The 19,722-nt window shown below is 39.3% G+C and overlaps 2 protein-coding genes across 3 annotated transcripts in view; both read right to left on the bottom strand.

The window, feature by feature from the left end:
- Positions 1-3,140: 3,140 nt before the first annotated feature.
- chia.1 (chitinase, acidic.1) lies at positions 3,141-16,052 on the bottom strand. Its single transcript, XM_046028397.1, has 12 exons — positions 15,983-16,052; positions 11,057-11,122; positions 10,578-10,607; positions 10,249-10,453; positions 9,081-9,137; positions 8,766-8,931; positions 6,497-6,621; positions 6,050-6,173; positions 5,347-5,529; positions 4,559-4,675; positions 4,181-4,307; positions 3,141-3,926 (listed from the first exon to the last, which is right to left on the bottom strand). Exons 1-12 carry the CDS (start codon positions 16,050-16,052, stop codon positions 3,718-3,720), a joined length of 1,479 nt encoding a protein of 492 aa, XP_045884353.1. The 3' UTR covers positions 3,141-3,717.
- cntn2 (contactin 2) overlaps positions 13,753-19,722 on the bottom strand; it is a 53,184-nt gene continuing 47,214 nt past the window's right edge. For both annotated transcript variants that reach the window (XM_046028394.1, XM_046028395.1), the window contains exon 23: positions 13,753-17,917. In XM_046028394.1, coding sequence (XP_045884350.1) covers positions 17,808-17,917 — 110 coding nt within the window. In that variant the 3' untranslated portion in view covers positions 13,753-17,807. The remainder of the gene's footprint in view (positions 17,918-19,722) is intronic.

The raw sequence follows: 19,722 nt of genomic DNA, 5'->3' as shown, positions 1-19,722 counted from the left end.
GTACTTGTATTGTAAATCTATTTAGTCACTGACCTTGCCTATGATGTATTGTGAGAGTCTGGGACTGTTTTAAGTGCAAAATTCTAAATCACATGGAATAAAAAGCCAAAATATCATAATAGCATATTATATCAATAGCATTGACAGTGTTTGTATCATCATCATCCAAGACAAATATATGTGCTGCATTTATTATTTATCAGTCAAGGCAAGTCATATTTATGTATGTAGCACATTTAAAACAACATGGGCTGACCAACGTGCTTTACAAATGTATGCAGAAGGTAACAGGTCAACAGAGCAACAATCTACAACAAATCATGTATATATGTAGGTGGAGAGCAAGATACAATTGAAATTTAGGTTCATTTAAAGGGATTGTAAGCAAGTGTAATTCAATACACTTTTGTTAAATTTAGCAAATTCACCTTCACCTTGTGGTACGCTAGCTCTCTGTTTGTCCAGAGGGAGAAATGCTTAAGAAGAAGCCAAAAAGGAAGAAGAGTCTCTGAAGTGCACACACTCTGAAAAGTTATATGACCAGGCAATGGTGAAGTCCCATGTTAACGTTAGCTTTGCTGTTTCACACAAACCTTAGGTCAGTATTGTCTTGTCCGCTTGTTGTCATGCTTGTGATGGCTGATCCCAATTGGTTAGCTTTGTTAGCTGTGCTGCAGCAGTAGAGACAGTTTGCTCACCCCAAACTGAACTAAGAGAAGTTACATTACTTGCTGTGTGTTTTCCACTCTAATGTTATATGATAGTATTTGTCCATAAAAAGTTTGCAAAGGGTTTTATGGCCACGAAGTTTTGCTAGGACGGTGGGATGATTTGGGTTGATTCATAATAAGAAATGCTGTACTAGTTACTAGTTACTTATTACTCCTTAAAAAAGTAGTGTTACTTTACTTATTATTATTATTATTGTGATAAAAGTAACTAGTTAGTTATATAGTTATTTAGACTTGAGCTTCAGAAATACTTGTGAAAATGTAGCTTGTGTGTGTGCTATCGATCAAAAAAAAAAGCCTGCTACTGAAAAGCTGTGATTCAGAAAACAGCAATGCTACCACACTACTGAGGAATGTAGTTAAACTAGTAATGACGCAACTTGTAGGTAATCTTGTTGACAGATTTGTTGTCATATTTTCTACAGTACTGCAAAAAAAAGCCATATTGAGTCTAACTTAAATTCTGCCATATTTCATCAAAGATCAGTACTGGTCACCTTGGCAATGCATGCATGTCCTGATTTTGGGGGACGGAGCGTCTGAGAGAGCACTGAAGGGAGGGGTGTATTTGTTTGTGAGTTGAGTTCAAATATCAACAATCTTTCTGCAGAATCGCTTACTATCCCTTTAAATGCCAAAGAAAAGAGGTGGGCCTTGAGCTGTGCTTTGAATGACTGAGTATGTTAACACAGGAAGGGTACTTTGTTTGCTGCTCATCTGTTGTTTTTTTCTCCTGTGTTTTTAAACATTGTTTTATTTTTTATACTTTCTCTTGCACGTTCGAAATAAAGAATTCCAATTCAATTAAAAAAAATAAAAATTCAGTAGGGTGCACATCGGAGGAGGCGGGGCAGTTTGTTTCACAGACTAGGGCTCATAAATGGGAAGGCACGGCCATTATCCAAAATGACGCAACATCCTCTTCCTCATGAATTAAATTATAGAGTATTATATAGTATCTATGTTTTGACTAAGGTTTGAGTAATTAGTGAGTAATGAGTAGTTCAGCTGCTGGTTCTGAGATTTTTAGGGGAAACTTATTAAGGAAGTGGTCAGTTGATTCACACATATCAATGAACTAATCCTTGCACAATGATTCATTATTGTAATACCTCAAAGTATGTTCTTTAATGACCCATAATTATCTGTGATTTAGCCCTCAATTCAGAGTTAAGGAACTATCAGCCCGTTCTCAGCTCAGGGCATCATATACCGACGATTTGAGAAAGAGTGACAAAGCGTAGCTATTTGAGACGCTTCCGGATGCGTCTCTATGAGACGTTCTGGGGGCGTCCCGTACAGACCGGAAGTGCTAGCTATTTTGTTAATTATGTGACATTTAATAAAGCATAACGTTATTGAAGTGCAGTGATGTTGTGATAAGTTATAGTTTTAACACAGCCGCACCGTAACTTTAGTCCTGCTAGTGTTTACAGCCAACAGCTGATGAGAATTGTTCTGGGTCCACTTCAGAGCCCTGACGGGGTTCTACCTGGAGCCGAATTACCTCCGAGGTCGTCTCCTCTCCAAAACAAACAGACCCGGTCATTAAAACATTAAAACACAGCCACGTAGTAACGTTAGCGTTAGCCCTGTAAACAGCTAATAGCTGATCCAGGTCCGCCAGAGAACACAACGTAACTTTTCCTTTTTATTTACCAACAGAGCTGTGCTGTTGTTTCACAGCTCCTGACTGGTGAACAACCTGCAGTGTTTGAGAGCGATGTGCTCATGTGTGTTTCTCTGTCTGCAGAATCCGGACCTGATGTGGCCCATTCTGCGTCCAGACCTGCCAAACTGCTGCGTTTATATAATGTGTTAATATTTCTTTGTTCCTCTCTCTGTGCTGGAGTTCTTTAAGAACTTGATGGTTGATCAAGATTATTATTAAATTGGTTGGAAGTGTATTCCTTCTATATACGCAAATCTGATATTAATATTTTACTCATGGATAGGGATGTTAGGCTGCTGTATGAATGAGCACTTCAGAGATAATGATAGTAATTATATACATCAGCCTTTATATGGCTGGTCTGGTTGTATACTACTCGATTTAGCTGGAGTAGTGGACTGCATATAGACAACATATTTCTGTGGTTTTTCCATGGTTTGAATTTGGTTGTGGGCCTAGGGGTGTGTATATAATGATAATAATAATAATGATGATAGAGAGTGATCAAGAGGTGAATTTGTGCATTATACTTTGTCAATTAAAGCAAGCCAGGCAGCCTTCCGTGTTTGAGAATGGCGCTATTTTATAATCGCCCACTAGAGGGCTGCAGCGCCACAATAACCAGCCTAGTTCAAATGAACGAAATGAAAGAAATGACTCAAGAAAAGATTAGTTCATTTTATTGAACGAGATTTGAAGATTCGAGTCTGTCAAAAGAGTCGAACTTGCCATCACTATTAGCCTCCCTTGTGTTGCTGCAACGTAGGAAACGGGGGCGTTTCATATGGATGCTGAAGGGTACCTTTAGTGTAAAATCCTTACGTTTTGTCACGCTATCTGAAAGCGTCAGTTATGACGCATTGAGATGAGAATGATGTATCAATTCTCAGTTAGTTTTTGAATCGTTACCAATTTGCTCATCAACTAGTCTACAACTGAAGGTTTTTGTGTATCTTACAATACTATAGAGTTACTGCTGAAAGTATGTGGACAGACATACATAAGAATATATTACTGTTGAGAGTGTTATAGTGGAGTGGACACAAACACTGGAAACACACCAGTAACCTTCACTTAAAACTGGAGTCACCAAATTAAGAATAAATGTAGATAAGCAGAGTATAAAATGAATTTAATATGTATGAAGTGTAGAGAAATGTTCACTTTTCTTACAAAACACAAAAGTAATAGTCATATCTTTCACCAGGGCATGTAATGATATGGTTTTGTTTATTTTGTTTAGGAACGCAGTGAGCCAGCTGCAAAGAGCGATTTTCTCATGGACTGTGTGCTTGTAATTCAAGTTTTTGTAGCTCAGGGCCAGTTGCAGCACTTGCAGGAGTCCCAGTAGATCAGGCCAGGCTGGCAGCGGTGCAGGTAGGTGTTTCCCTGGAAGCACTGGAAGTAGGTGGTCTTATCAGCGATATTCTCATACAGGCCATCGGGGCGGCCACGGCAGAAGTCGGCGATGGGGTTCCTGGTGGTAGTGGGGCCTGGGGTGGTGGTGGGCTTTGGAGAGAAGCCTACAGAATCAGATATGAAGAAAGTTGTGAGTTAGAATAATGAATAAAAAATAAAAATGAAATACAATAACCAGAGGCTAAACCAACCTATTTTGACACGTGACTACAAACTGCACCAAAAGTGAAACACAAACCTAATTTTTTTTTTTTTTTTTTTAAAAACTATCAAATACAGGAAGGCAAGTTTAATTGCTTTCAAGATTCTGGGACTGATCGCTGATGGCTTTGTAAATTAGCTGAACTATGGTATTTACCCATTGACATCCTGAGGTGGTTGATGAGCGGGTAAGTTCCAGCTGAGCAGAAGTATCCACCAAAGTCATCCATGTCCAGAGTCCACACATGTGCACCTCCCAGGCTGTGGGCAGTCATCCACTGGACCTACAGGACGACCACATCAGTAACAGAGATGATTAAATAGCAGCAGCTACAGATCTATGAAATAGACCTAGAATGGAGACACAGAAACTAAAAATACTAGAATTAACTCTTGTTGGAGGGCCTGTTATTTATCCTCCAAACATACTTCAGATCATAAAAGCAAGAACTTCACCAGAACCTTTCATCACTGATAAGAGTGGAAATGTGTTGCCTAATAACATTATTATAGTAGTAATGGTGCTGTTGGCTACCTTGGAAGAATAGCTGCGCTTGTCATCATAGCCCACCCAGGAACTGCCATAAGAAGCATAAGGAACCTCCTGTTCAGAGATCCATCCAAGAGTCGCACTGGATGTGAAGTCACAGATCTGGAAACACACACATAAACAGTTACATGAGAAAACTCAGGGATTGGGAAGTTTCCATATTTACTGAAGGTCAACCTTTATTTTTACATTTATAATTTTGGTTCCCCTTGTTTTTCAGAGGTGTATTTGTTTCTTGGTCAAATGTAGATGATCACAAGTCATATTGATGTTGAATCATGTTGTTACAGTGGAGTTTAGGAGGAAGGATATGAAAAGGATAGGAAGAGGATATTTGTATTCGAGCCTCTCACTCCCTTTTCTTCGTAATAGAAAGGTAATACAACATCAGATACTACACAGACTCACAGAACACCTTAAGTTGTTAACAAAATTGACCCCAGCAGATCCCCCTTGTGTACTAAATGTATAGTGTCAACTGGAACTTATGTACATTGTTTTGGGGCCTGTTCTAAAGTCGCTGTTTTTTTAAGTTCTGGTCATGTAACAGGTTGAACACAATTCTAAAATGTAATTTCTTTCACAGTACAGACAGTAATCACAATACATCTGACTTTAGGGTGTTTCTTTTATTACAGACGTTCCAGTGAGGCTTAACTGGCACAGTATCGTGTGAGATTTTACATTTTCACATCATTGCACACAGATGCAGCGGCCAATCCTGGGGAATTATTGACTTTAACTCATCTAGGCATTATATGAATGTGTTGTACCTCATAGTATGCCCAGAAGCCAGCAGTGCGAGTGTAGGGTCCGGCGTCTGCGGGGCCATTAGCCGGTGCTCCTAGGGCGGTAACTGCGCTGCTAAGGCGGTAGGTTCGTCCGTAGGTGGGGAAACCCAGCAGCAGCTTCTCAGCTGGGGCTCCCAGAGCCAGCCAGTAGGATAGAGAGGAGTTCTATAGAAAAGGACAAAGGAGATGTAAATACTAGAGTACAAAATGTATATTTTTGATTTTAACATTGAATCTGATGCCTCTCTGTAATGTAAATGTCTGTCACTACTGCAGATACTGTGAATCTCAGCACATTATTTAAGTTTAAAGGTGTAGCAGCTAAAAAGCAAGCGTTAGAGAACAAAATAAAGCTAAAACAGGAGTGAATACTGGAATTACATTCAAATGCTGGCTAGGAACATGACTCCAGATGAATGCTAATGCCACCCTGTGGCTGTTGAATATGTAAGTATTTGCTGACAAAAACGTGATATCTATATTAAATATTATAACACAACTCATTGTCCTAGGTTTTTGTGAGACCCTCTGTCCCCTTGTGTTAAAGTATTTACACTAAATGTTGTTCTCATCAGTGAGATAAAGCTTCTTGAAATGCATTTTGGACAATTTGACAATACTAACACATGGACGAATGTCACGAAGTGTGTGTAGTTTACAGGCGTCTGTCTATTGTGTGTCTTACGATATTGTGATGAATGTGCGAGCCGGAGTCCACAGAGCTGCGGTACAGTGGGCTGTTGTGTCCAGTAACTGCCTCCCAGGATCCATGGAAGTCATAGGTCATGACGTTGATGAAGTCAAGGTGTCTGTTGATTTTAAGCATTTGTGTTTAGATTAGCCATAGAAGATGGACATAGTATACAGCACATGCAAACTATTGGGTTTAACAGTAAAGGTTCTCTGCAACTCCGAACAATAAGACGCACATTAGAAAATAAAATAGTAAAGTTCAGTGATCTTTCAAACTTCTGTCCTATCAGTGAACGCTGGTCTCATGTTCTTATTTATCTACCAGATGTCCTTGAGCAAGATACTGACACCCCTATCTGTCTTAACAAACCTATACTTTTTTGGATACCTTACTCCTCTGAACATAAACGTACATTGAGTCTAGTGAAATCAAACTTACGGTGCAATCTTGTTGACCTCATAGGCTCTGTCGATGTTGGGACGGAAAGCAGCAACATTGGCGGACAGCAGCAGCTGAGTTTTCCTGTTGTCTCTGGCATCATCCTCAAAGGCCTTGGACAGCTCCTGCAGGCAGAATGAACAAAAACACCTCTGATCCTCCACATCTGATAGTTTCTGTCTGTGTCCTTCTACAACCACAGTCTTTTGGTGAAGACAGAATGATGTGTCTCACAGCACTTTGGTTGTTCAGTCATTCATTGTGTAATATTACCATTTGAATTACATTTCACTTTCTTTTTTATTAGTTTGTCACACAGGACAATGTGCATTTAAAACAATAAAATAATGCTGGCTCAAGGGTGGTATTTATTATACTATTTTAAACACAGCCCATAGGGGGCTACACATGTATTTCATAATGTGTACCATGATTTTAGCCATGCTAGTGTGGTAAAATCAGGACAGGTCAGATGTGCTGTTACAACAGTGTAAAATATGTATCGGATGTCATATTAAGTCATTTAAGGTCCATACATGTTAAGAGAGGCCTAGGAGAGTTTGGTCGCTGAGTTAAATCTCTGTGCCAAAATACACTGTGTAGTGAAGCCACAGGCAAGAAGTGATAAATATAAAAGCAGTCAAATACACAGATGGTTTCTAGTGGGAAAGCTGAAGATAGCGCTCAACAGTTCCTGGAAAAAGGACACACTGACCGCAGTAACTGTCTGGAACACAACAATACAAAAAAAGTGTTTTCATCAGGGTAGGTGTTTTTATGTTTCATTATGTACCTGACTATATGTATAAGAAAGAGGGTGTGTGATGATCTATAGGCTACTGTGGGTATACTTTCTGTATGTCTTACATGAAAGTGGCAGACAGGAACATCTGAGGGTCATGATGATTTGGGAGGAATCAAGGGAGACGTGTGTTCAAGCTTGGCTTGGGCGTCCAGCCCAGATTCGAGATAATCAAGGCCAGATTAAATAACATATGAGTTTGTTTTGACAACTCTTTTGGAAAACAGCAGAAATTGCTAAGAGGGCCTGAAAGATTGATGGGTATGAGACAGAGGAGCAGGCTTTTCTCTTAGTATGCGTATGTGACTGCTTGCATTCACACTCTGTGTAAGACTAATATTGATTGCACAATACAGACAGGCAGACTGAAATATCTCAGCAACTATTGGATGGATTGCCATGACATTTTGTACAGATGTTGATGGTGCCTAAGATGATATTCTAGCACCATCAGCAGGTGAGATACAGTATCTCATTATTTATAAATTATTATTGTTACATTTTGGACAAAACCCCTGCTGCCCCGGCCTTTCTGTGTGGAGTTTGCATGTTCTCCCCGTGTCTGTGTGGGTTCTCTCCGGGTGCTCCGGCTTCCTCCCACCATCCAGACATGCAGGCTAGGTTAATTGGTTTCTCTAACATTGTCGTGAGTGTGTGTGGTTGTTTGTCTATGTGTGGCCCTGCGATGGACAGGCGACCTGTCCAGGGTGTACCCCGCCTTTCACCCAATGTCAGCTGGGATTGGCTCCAGGCCCCCGCGACCCTGTACGCAGGATAAGCGGTTGACGATTTGATGGATGGATGGACATTTTGGACGGATATTAGATGAATCCTGCTGGCTTTGATGATCCTCTAGCGCCACCATGAGAATAAATAGTAATAACATTGATGACCTACTGACTTCTCATCCATTTTTCCAAATGCTTCCAAACTGAGGACATTCATTTTAGCTTTACTCTGTGTATAGTGCTAATTAACAATAGTTAGAATATTAATGTGCTACACTATGATGGTGAACATGGGAAACATTAGTCTAGAACTGTCATTGCGAGCATGTTATCATCCTGACATTAGCATTTAGCTCAAAGCACCACCATGCGTCAGCCTCAGAGCCGCCACCATGGCTGTAGTCTCTTGGTCTTGTTCATTTGTTCATTAGTTTGTCACACAGTATAAAAAGTACAACTGAGTACATATTTTATTCTAAATTATGCTTTAGCCTCAGCGAGCAACTGTGTGGCAGATGGCAATGCATATGCCCCCATGGATCCTGCATGAAGACACTGAGATGATGAGACTGAAAGTTACATGAACTGCACCATTTTTTAGGAGAATGTCGTTTCCTTTTTCACAAAAAGGTTCGACACTTATAGCTTTTAGGCTGGTTGAAATGCAACCCATATGGGAAACACTCAAATACACCACCATTAACAACAACTCTTGGTGACATATGAAGTTCATGCTAACCGTGACCAGCAGGGTGAACTTCTCCTTGTCCTCCTGTGGGCTGCCATTGTTTCCAGGATATTCCCAGTCCAGGTTCAGCCCATCAAAGTTATGGGTGCGCAGGAAGCTGATGGCCGACCTGATGAAGGCTGCACGGCCCTCAGGCCTGGCAACCATGGCGATGAATCTAGCGAGATGAATAAAACATATCCTGTGGCCTTCATTCTGGCAATACCAAGTGGTAGAGGAAGGTTTCTGGTCTGTGTTAACTGTATGTCAAGGATATTGGGGTTGTGTGTGGGAGACCCTGAGACCTGGGGTCATATTTGAACTTACGGGCTTATTCCATTGACTGTGCCACCAACAGACAGTAGAGTTTTCAGTGCAGGATTGCTAATAGCAAAGAGAGAGACAAACATAACCTTAAATAATTTCACATTATTAACACAAAACAGTTCTGCCGATTAAATACTATTTCATTAGCTGGAAGTTTTAAACATATTAAATAGTGATGGGACTGAAGTCTTACTACAGTTCTAAGATCTAAAATCCCATAATTAAGACTAATGCTTTCTTTCTGGACTTGCCAAACATCCACGAGGAAATTGCAGCTAATCAAGAATGCAGCTGTCTATGTTACAACTCACACTTAATGACTGTATGATTGCCACATTAAAGCCTTTTGTAAATGACCTTGCTCCAGGGTTCATATCTGATCATTTGGAGCTAGGCAAAGAAAAGATCTTACTATTGTTGTCTGTTTTTAGTGTTTGTCCTGGAGCAGATGGAACAGTCAGCCTGCTGACCTGAGAAGTGTCTCTGTATTATACTTGTTTAAAATTTAAGACACTTCTTTTAAACAGTGCCTATAGAACATTTACATAGTTATAATGTATGAATAGTCCAGAAAGCACTTCGAGATACATTTGTATGAAATGTGGATTATAAATAAATGGGAACTTGAATTTGAACTTAAACTTGAAACAGGTCAACCTTGTGCAACATAAAATCAGGAACAATCTGAGAGTGGAGGTTGCAAAGTAAAAATGCATTTTATGTTGTAGAGTGTTGTCCCAAGCTCTCATGTCAGCTCATAAAGTCTGTAGATTAACACATTTTGTTTATCTACGGTGGTGTTATATGATCAGTATATTTACTTTCACTGAGTTGCAAATTAGCCCTTCATTCATTATAAGACATAGCTAATATGGTGATAGTTCCTCCCTCCATTATGTAATTTTAATGCTAGGCTTGGCCTCATGATGGTCTAAATGACAGGCCTTTTATGTCCCAGTTCTGAAGTTCAGAAAATTATTGTGCAGAAGATTTTTCTTTGATACACTTGTCTTATAAAAATGCATTAACTGAATTGGATATGTATCCGTATATAATCAATCAAAATATCATTCCATGTTTTTTGAAAACAGGTGTTAGGCTTAAATAAGCCACATCAGCAGATTGTTGGCGTCCATAATGGTTGAGTGTACAGACTGCGTTAACTCACACATTCCTGAGGTTGTTGAGCCTGCTGTACTGCTGCTCATCGTTCCACTCGATGGGGTGGATCTGGTTGAAGCTGTTGATGGTTGCCAGAGCGTAGATGACGTGTGTGCACAGGAAGGGGTCGATGTTGTCTGGGGTGAATTTCGCACTGCTGGGTCTGTACTGGGCCCAGTTGGTCATGTGGCACACCAGTTTAGCGGATGAGGCTGAGGGAAGACAGTAGGACATCAGCGATGAGACTTTTAAGAGCTCCTGCGTTTGTTCTGACACTTTGATCATATTAGTTTGAAGAAGAGCCACTGCCTGTTGTTGTTCACAACTAATGCTTACCGACATGCAGAACGAGCAGAACGCCCAGAGCTGCAAAGAAAAACATAACAGGGACGTAGTATGCAAAAGAACAACCAACTACAAATAAAACTGATGCAAGAAAAACTGCATATATTCACCTAGTAAACAACATCCGATTAATACAATATCTTTTTTTGAGTGCAAAAACTGTATGTTTTCTATGTAGTTACCAATTTAAGCAATTTATTTCAATATCATTTCTGTAAGATTTGAATATAGGATATTACTTTAGATACTAAAATTAGCCTGAATACATTTGAAATTTGTGAAACATGAGATAAATAAGATTAATAATGGTACCAAAATACGCTAACTGATATATTTCCTTCCAAAATGACTAGCTAAATGATAAAATGAATAATAAATGTATGACTTAAATAGTTTTTTACACCCACACATACACACACACACTCATCTGGTATATAGAAATACTGAATTTAAGAGTGAATGGTATTTACCTGAGAGGAGTCTCGCCATTGTGTTCTCTGGAGATCCAACCAATTTGCTGCTGCAGCAGTGAACCTCTAAAAGATGAGATAAAATGTATGAAAAACTCCAGCTGAAACAATTAGTGTGTTAAGTGATGATTTTTTTCTGCATTTCATATTATAGTAAATGAAATGGCTTTGTTTTTTTCTGAGACAGAATAAGCTGTTCTAAGACATAACTTCAGTCAGATGCTGTTTGATGAACATTTCATACTATTCTTTAACATTTTATATGGTAAACGACATTTTGATTATTCAAAACAATAATCTTTGAGTTAGTCAATAATGAAAATAATTCTTATCTTCTAATAATTGTAGTACAATGGAATGTAACCCTTTTATGAATCAACTTGTAGCAAAATGCTAGCTGTATATGACACAATTCCAAAAATGGTGTTAATCTCATTACCTTTCTTCAAGAGGAACAGAAGCAGAGTCCAGAGCTCAGGGAACTTGGGTCAGATTTATATTTGACTCATTAATGACTAATAGCTGGTGTCAAAGTGCAGCTGATAAGGGCTTTAAGTCTGATTGCCAAATAACCCCACTTCCAGGTAACACTGGGCAAAGCAATGAAAGAATCAGACAAGATTTGAAATGAGCTTTCAGTTCAATTCAATGATAAGTGTGCATGAATTAATATTAGGAAATAATGATAAGTGTTAATGAAATAGTAGGGGTGGTAAATAGGTGATAGATGTAGACAGCCTCAATGTACCTGAAACCTGAAATAGAGCTTGCATCTTCCTGCTGGGAATCTGGTTTTGTTTCCTGGTGAAAACAAAACCTTGGTATCAGGGCAGATGGTTGGATAAGGACGGACATGTGCCCTGGGTGTTCTAAGACACGTGTTAGTCGGCCTTTCTGCACAGCCAAAACCTGCAATTTTAATGCTCACACTGTACAGATCAACTGAGAGACCACAACGTGGAGCTCACACTGAAAGAAGTTCATTCAAACAAGATGGATGCGTCCTCAATGTTGACAAAAAGAGAGAGACAAGATGGTTGAGGTTGGTGTCGTGTGAGCTTGTTGCATGGTGCATGATATCTGTACTGAGACGTGGGGGGAGATGGTCTTTGCTAAAGTAAGTTCTGGTTGTGATGCTGGTATGGTTGGTGAGGTGAATAGGGGAAGGGGGGGCTTGGCCACTGTAGAGGCTCGGCGAGGACGGACTGGAGGCTATAGTGGATCTGGGATAACCTCGATGCCTGGATGGAAACTGGAAGTGAAAGTGTGGATGGGGAACTGGTGGATTTTAGGGCATGGATGAGATCAGTGTTTTGAGTTTCCTGCATGGTCAGAAACTGCGCTGGGTGGGGTTATGGGGTGCAATGTTTTCTTGGTAGGAGGGTTAGTGGTTTGGGGATAATAGGAGATGGAGGCTTGGGGTAAAGGAGTAGCAATGACACAGCTGGTGGCTGGAGGAGACGGGGCGCCCTGCAGGTTGCAAGCCAAGGAGGAGCATGCTGTGAATACTCTGCAGTAAAGTTCTGAGACAAGGGTGCCCCAGTAGGTGCCCTTATTAAATTGCCCTGTGGCCTGGGATGGAAATAGGACAAGATATGTGGGAAAAAAAACCTGAACCGCAGAGCCAAATCCAAGATGATGGAGAGGTAGTCGTCCAACTTGGCCCTGCGGTTGGGGAGGACTGAACAGATGGTATGGTGATAAAAGGAAAAAACTAAGGCAAATTCTACAGCTGTGATTTCTCTAGAACGTGAAAGTGGGGGACGTATAAGTGGGTCGTCCCATGGGGTGTTAAGAGCTCCCTGGGGCTGGTGGTGGTGCTGATGAATGGCTGGGGAAGAAGTACGAGGTCGAGGTAAGTACCTGAGAGGATATGTTGTCTAACAGAAGGTGAAAGGAGGAGGGAGAGGGGCGTACGACTAAAAGTGGGAGGACGGGGGAACGGCAGAGGCAAAAGTGAAATTGCTGGTGGTCGTGGGATTGAAGATGGGTGTAGCGGGAAGACCGGGGGTTGCTGTAGGAACGGAAAATGCAGGGGAATGTAGAGGGAAGAGTGGAGGTGGGGCGCTGGAGAGGGAGGGGAACAGGGAAAGGACAGGAGGAAATGAAGTGGGTCCATGACATGGAACTCCATGGCTGGCTGTGGCAGTCCGAGGGGCTGAGAACCAGTTTGTGATGCATATTAAGGTGAACAAAAGTTATAATTAACTTTTTTGTGTGTCGGACTAGACAAACGGTCGTGAGAACTGAGAGAGAAAGGGGTTGGACGGGTTTATATATAGTATATACAGTACATGTGCAGGTGATTGGATTAGAGAGGCACAGGTGGATGGAATGAGTGAAGTACAGGTGGCTGGAATAATGCGACAGGGAGGTGTGGTCTAGTTCCTGAACTTTAGTTATAATTACTCCACATGATGTCTGTTCTGCAGTTAAGTTCAATTTTGTTCTTGTATATGAGTTTGAGACAAGACCCGAGTTTTAGCCAAAACATGTATAATACTACTACAGTCTTATTCAAATAAGCAAGCTACAGACTATAATGGATCTTTTGACAGTAGCCAGAGAAATCAGACTGTGAAAGTGCTCAAACTGCTTCCTCTGCCCTCACACCAAAATGTGTAACTACTGTGGTCTATGTGGGTAGTCATTCAATACACAGGATTGTGAATGTAGTAAATGCACACTTGCTGAAATACAATCCCAAGGTTTTTATTTAAATCATATTTACAAGTAGCACCCCTCCCTTACATTTTCATTCAATCACAATTTTGAAAAGGCCCAAAGGCAATTGATCCAGTGCATTCAGTCCAGCCATATGAACACAGACTCGCTGTTACCACCTTAAGTGAGGGATGAAATCTGTGTGCCGGCAGAGTCCAGATCAATGAACCAGAACCAGAACATTCAGGGACTGGGCACCAGACATGGTGAAATGACATTATGGCTCTTCAATGAATACTAAAGGCATTGGGAAAACACTTTTTACTTTGTAAAGCACAAAAACACAAACCAGGACATTGTTCAATGGTTCTGAAAATTTCCAGCTTCTGGACTAGTGCAGAGATGAAGCAATTGTGTGAAACTCAACCTTTCTGAGCAAAAGACAGTGATGGTGATTTAAAATCAGGTTTGGAACAAATGTTTTTGAAGGCCGACACTACTATAAGTCAGCTCTGAAACTGACACTAAACCCACAATCAGTATTTAAACTATTATGGGACATTATATCTAAAAAATTGTAGGCCTGGAGGTAGACCATGCTGACACCACAGCTGAGATTTGACGGCTCCAAATATGAGTACACTGGTATATTGGTCTAACCAAACTTCAACCTAATTTTTTATTAATCAAACAACATGTGAGCAATTATAATAATAATGTGTCTACAGCTAATATTCCACAAAGTGAAATTCAGGGAGTACTTGTTTGTTGTGATATTTAGCTTTCAAGTGTTTATAGAAAAAGTTTGCCTAACACATATTTTTTTTTACAGCCAAACTAACGTCAATAAAATGATAAAGTAAACATTTTGGTGTCAAGTATGAAGCGCATAAAAAAAAATTACTTTTGTCTAACAAAAATAAGATCATCTTTGTACAATCAAGAGGCTTATCATTCAACCACTTGCAAAGTATAAAATGTAATACTGAAGTAACATAAAACTGTTTTGGTTAATCCAGACCATGAAAATGTTTAAATACAATACAACAACAACAACAACAACAAAGAAGAAGAGTTCATTTGGATCTTCTATCCAGAGTAAATCCAGAGAGAACCTTCAATTCAAATCTTCCATTGTACGTACAAAAAATACAGGGGTAATATTCAGAGAAAAACATTTATTAAAGTCACTCATTTACGAGAAAAAAATTCACATGCATGTGCAAACGTGTGGTTATTAAAGTACTCTATTAAAAGCCGGATAAGCAGATGTTAATAAGAATAAGTCAAAACTTTCAGCAACCAGTATTATAAGATACTTCCTTCTGTTTAAAGACCAAAAGCATAACAATTGGGGAAGAACTGCAGACATTTCTATATGAGTAAGATGTGACACATGCTTTTAAGTGGCTTTGTTGCAGTCCCTCATATCTACCTAACTGTCTGAAAGCTCCGCCTCCTCTCTTATGCCTGCACTCTTTGATTGTATTATTAATGAAATGAAAAAATGTCCCACTTCAATCTCTGAGAATCTCAGAGTTTTTTTCTCGTAAATGTACAACTTTAATCTTGGAAATTCAAATTTTGTTCTTGGAACATTACCCCCTTCATCTGTTTTTATTGTTTTTTTATGAACAATGGCCCTAATACACTGTCACAGCACATGTATGCAGACCTGAAAAAAAAAAAAACAGATTAACCAGTATCTAAAGGATCCTGGCGTTTCTCATGTGATTAACCAACCTCTGATGCTTTGGCTTTGAACTAGTCTAAGAAGCAGGTGACTTGGAAACATGGCGGCCATCTAGCAGCTAATTTACAGACAACTGAAAACTACAACATACTACTAGCCTGAAAAGAGTTTTTTTTTTAATGATGTTCGGATGTTTTGGCTGCTTGAAAAAAAAAAAAATCAAATTATTGTTTCCAGGGTCAAGAAATGAACTTCTACAATGTATTTTGTTAAGATTTAGAATATATTGAGATAATAGCCACTAAAATACACTTATTATAGAACATAAAATAATTACTGAATTAAAAGTAGACTGGGCTGTTTTGTGTTGGCAGTTATAGAAAACCAAAACCATGTATCACACCTTTTAGTGACTATTGGACAACAATCTAAACTCAAAGCATCAGTTACACTTTAAACAGGCAGTCAGATAATTTTTAAGCTAATCAACCAAAAAAGTAAGGCAACGACAACAAAAGACACAAATTGTAAGCACTTGATGTCTGTCTGACATGCTGACCAGACCTCACCTGGACAGGATAACTGTGGACAAACCAATACTGCCGACATTCTTCCTGTGAACTGCAACGAGCCAGACATGTTACATAAGAGCTGATAGCTGCTGACAGGATTACAGTGAGGACGATATATGACACTGTTAACTGTATTCTCTGATAACCATGGTGACCAACTCTTTCATCTCTACCAGTGATTTAGCCCTGCTGCCCCGGGCATTTTAGATCTACCTACTAGCACAAAAGCAGCTGCACTAAAACCAATAAACACTAAACAAAAGCATTTTTTACATTGTTGTTGGAATTATTCAAACAATGTAGGCACCACAAATGTAAACAATCAATAAAATACTTCCCCCTGATCAGCCATAAACAATAGAAAATATAAACATCAATTTGGAACAGTGACATATTTCTGTAGTTATAATTACAGCAGAGACACAAACAAGCATAAAGACACAGCTAAAAATCAACAATAAAAAGTTCTTCAGTGCTTCAGCGAGTGACTGCGTTCACACTGTGAGCAACACGACCAGCAAGTCAAACAAGCTCAGTTGGGTAGATGCTCAAAATGTGTGTTTTCAGAGAAAAGAAACAGGAAACATAAATCCTGTGTGAGTAATATTTGGGTTATCGGGCTGGCTAATGTAGACAAGAAAGTGTGGATGCAACTTTACAAATGTTTTGGATTTGAAGCCATGCATTACAAACTAAAGAAGGAGAAAATGAAGATAAAGAAAAATGTAGTCAAGGCACAGTAGCGGGGATCTACCAGTCCAAGGAGAAAATGTGATGCTGCTTTTCGGGAGAGTTGAGGGAGCCAGGGTAATAATGTATCCTGATACAACGGCATGTGTCTAACATGTTTATCACTATGGTAACATGTGTCCAAATCTTCTTAGTAAGATGTATTTATGATATTCATCCTATAACTATATTCAGATGATCTTGCTTTTAGGGAATAAAGTATTAAATTGCATCCTATTGATTGATATCAAACTGAAATGTTTGACTTTCATGATGTAAACACTGTAAATATTTTGATGTGTACATTATCAATATACATTATACACATTTCCAGGACATTGTCAAAGACATTTTGTGGAACGGACCAGGCTCCAGATATCCTGAACTTAAACTTGAAGTCTGACAACTGGTTTCAACTTTGGAAATGAAAGTAAGTCTATGGAGCCGTCCTGTTTTAATTTAAATACTAACTGAGTCAATACTGAAAAGCGGCATTAAAAAACTGCATGTTTTTCAGGGTATGGGGAACTCTGACCATATAATTATGACAGGAAAAACATGAAGATGTTCTTAATATTTTAGATGCAGATCTTTACAGCTCTCACACCACCCACAACTGAGACTTATCAGTCAAGCTGCTCTCAGTGCGAACAGGCAGACACCCATCACATGTACACAAGTTATATACACTGATTCTATGAATAATTTACACCTGAAGTCTGTGTCTCGCCAGCTACAGTTTGGAGGACGCAGGTACGAGATGCGTCAGCCACAGATGTGATGGTCCCCATAAGGCATGGTTTTACTGACACTGGTGCACAAATACACAACCAGACAGGACTGCTCTGCTCCCCCACCCCTTTCAACCCACCTGAAGTTTAAAAAAAATGAAAAAGACTTTCTTTGTTTTTATATATATACATATAAAAAAAAAGAAAACCAAAACCCCTCCTTCATCCCCCACCCTTCTAATCCCTGCAGTGCTACAACCTTCCCCAACCACTGAGACCCACCCTGACCCAAAACACAGACCGAGACACAGGGGCTTTAGTTTCAAGCCATTACAAGTAAAAAGTCCACCGAGTGGCTGAGATCACAGGCCTGGCAACGACACAAGAGTGAGTAGCACCAAGCTAGCGATCAGGTAGAAAGGGTTACTGGGCAGTGTGAAGGAGGCCTTGTTCTGCACCATCATACCAGTTCCTGTGAGACAGAGAAAGAGACAGTATGTAACAACTCCAACAGAAATAATTCCAGATATGTGCATAGTATCAAAAAATGTAGCTAAAAGTGGCATCAAATGTTTTCTATCTCATAAGATCGTTCCAGATTGGAACAGATGAAGACAGTGTTTATGTTTGGACAAGATTTAATAAACTTAGTTGAATTAAAAAATAGGTTCTGGTGTCATATTATCTTTCAAAAGATGCCCATCCCTATATGTGACAATGTTTCAATGATTCCCCACATGTTTGGCCTGTAGTCTCCTGACTTCAGGCTGTAGCAAGTGGAAAATACTTCATGACCACATCAATGGAAAATGTCTTGTGCATTACATACCATAAATACAGTACTGTTTACTGCACCCCTTCAATGCACTGTGAATGAGGGTGATCTCCATAAGGTAATCTATAAGTACAGACACTGCATGAGGTCCCTCTGTTTTATGGAAGCAGAGGTGTTGGAAAAATGGAAATGGACCTTTCAAATCAACAAAAAAAATCTGCTGTTACTTTCTCCACACCTTACATATTGGCTTTAATCTTTTAACCTTTCCTTCATGACCAAGGACCTTAAATATCGCACCATACAAAACCATATAACTCTCACAGCCCTATATTTGTTTTAGATACTGCTGACATTTTTATGATCAACATAATAGATAGCCTAATGTTCATATCGCTAAGATAACATGGCCTTGGATGAATAATAGACATACTTTTCTTAAAGCACTGCCTATAACTTACATCTAACAGTATTATTAGAGGTCATCCCGTTATCATCACCCTACTCACATTCTACATCTTCTTTTCATTTTTTCATCAATGGTCTCATTGAGTCGTCATTCGATTTTACTTTTCAATGCGCAGATTAAAAAGACTACATTCTTGTTCTCCTGTTCATTAGGAAAAATTACTGATCTGTTTGATCGGGTGGTAATTAAACCCATGTGCACAGATTGCTAGACAGGTCGTGTATGAAATCTGATGGTGGCTCATAATTACCAAGCTGCTAAATTGCAGATTAAATCATTACTTTATGATCACAGTATCATCAGACAAAGCAAACAAAAATACAGGTTAATGTATGGAGTCCCTCAGGGGTCACATGGTAGATGCTTCTCTTATTGATTGGTTGATCACTTCAGTAATATTTTTACAGATGGCGGATTTGGGGGATTTTGATAATCTCTGTTGGATTTACAGGAATAAAGTAGCTTTAGTCAAGTATAGCTGAAATAATTGAAAACAGAGATACATGCTTGGTTATTTTATCTAGTTCCTGAAATGATTTTCCATTGGTAATTTATTATATCACCATATACAACATATCAATTTTATGCCTGTAATAGGTAGTAATGAAGGGAGAGAGAGACGGTCCCTGGCCAGATGTCAAGTAGGAAAATTGCAGTTCATGGTCAGTGACTCAACCCACAGGCCGATGTTATAATATTTTATTTATAATGCCAACTCCTTAAGTACAGCGTGACCATAATACATCCATTTCAGATTTCTGTCATTCAATTCTCACTTTCTAAACCAGTATTGGAATGCATGCCAACTTCTGGAGCTTCAAAACTGCATTATTCCTGCTGTATATGTATGTATTTACACATTGCAAGGTAGATTTATTCATCATTTTACAACACAGTGTTGTTTCTAATTTAAACATAACAACTAGCAGAGCAGACCACTATCTTAAGTCTTTTGCGTAGTATATAGTAAGTATACGTAGTAAGTATTTTCTTCCACATGATCCATCAGCTAATGATGATAAACATACTGTTT

The sequence above is a fragment of the Micropterus dolomieu genome, linkage group LG18, assembly GCF_021292245.1.
Source record: "Micropterus dolomieu isolate WLL.071019.BEF.003 ecotype Adirondacks linkage group LG18, ASM2129224v1, whole genome shotgun sequence".
Taxonomy (NCBI): Eukaryota; Metazoa; Chordata; class Actinopteri; order Centrarchiformes; family Centrarchidae; genus Micropterus; species Micropterus dolomieu.
This window is presented reverse-complemented; position numbering and strand designations above follow the sequence as displayed.

Bases quoted from the DNA above. Each gene is read 5' to 3' on its own strand.
- chia.1 (XM_046028397.1), bottom strand. From the start codon at position 16,052: ATGTCTGGCTCGTTGCAGTTCACAGGAAGAATGTCGGCAGTATTGGTT. The intron at 6,174-6,496 runs GTAAGTTTGATT...TAAAATCAACAG, and splicing joins GAGGTCAACAAGATTGCACC to ACACCTTGACTTCATCAACG. The intron at 4,676-5,346 runs GTACAACACATT...GTGTGTTTCCAG, and splicing joins GCTTCTGGGCATACTATGAG to ATCTGTGACTTCACATCCAG.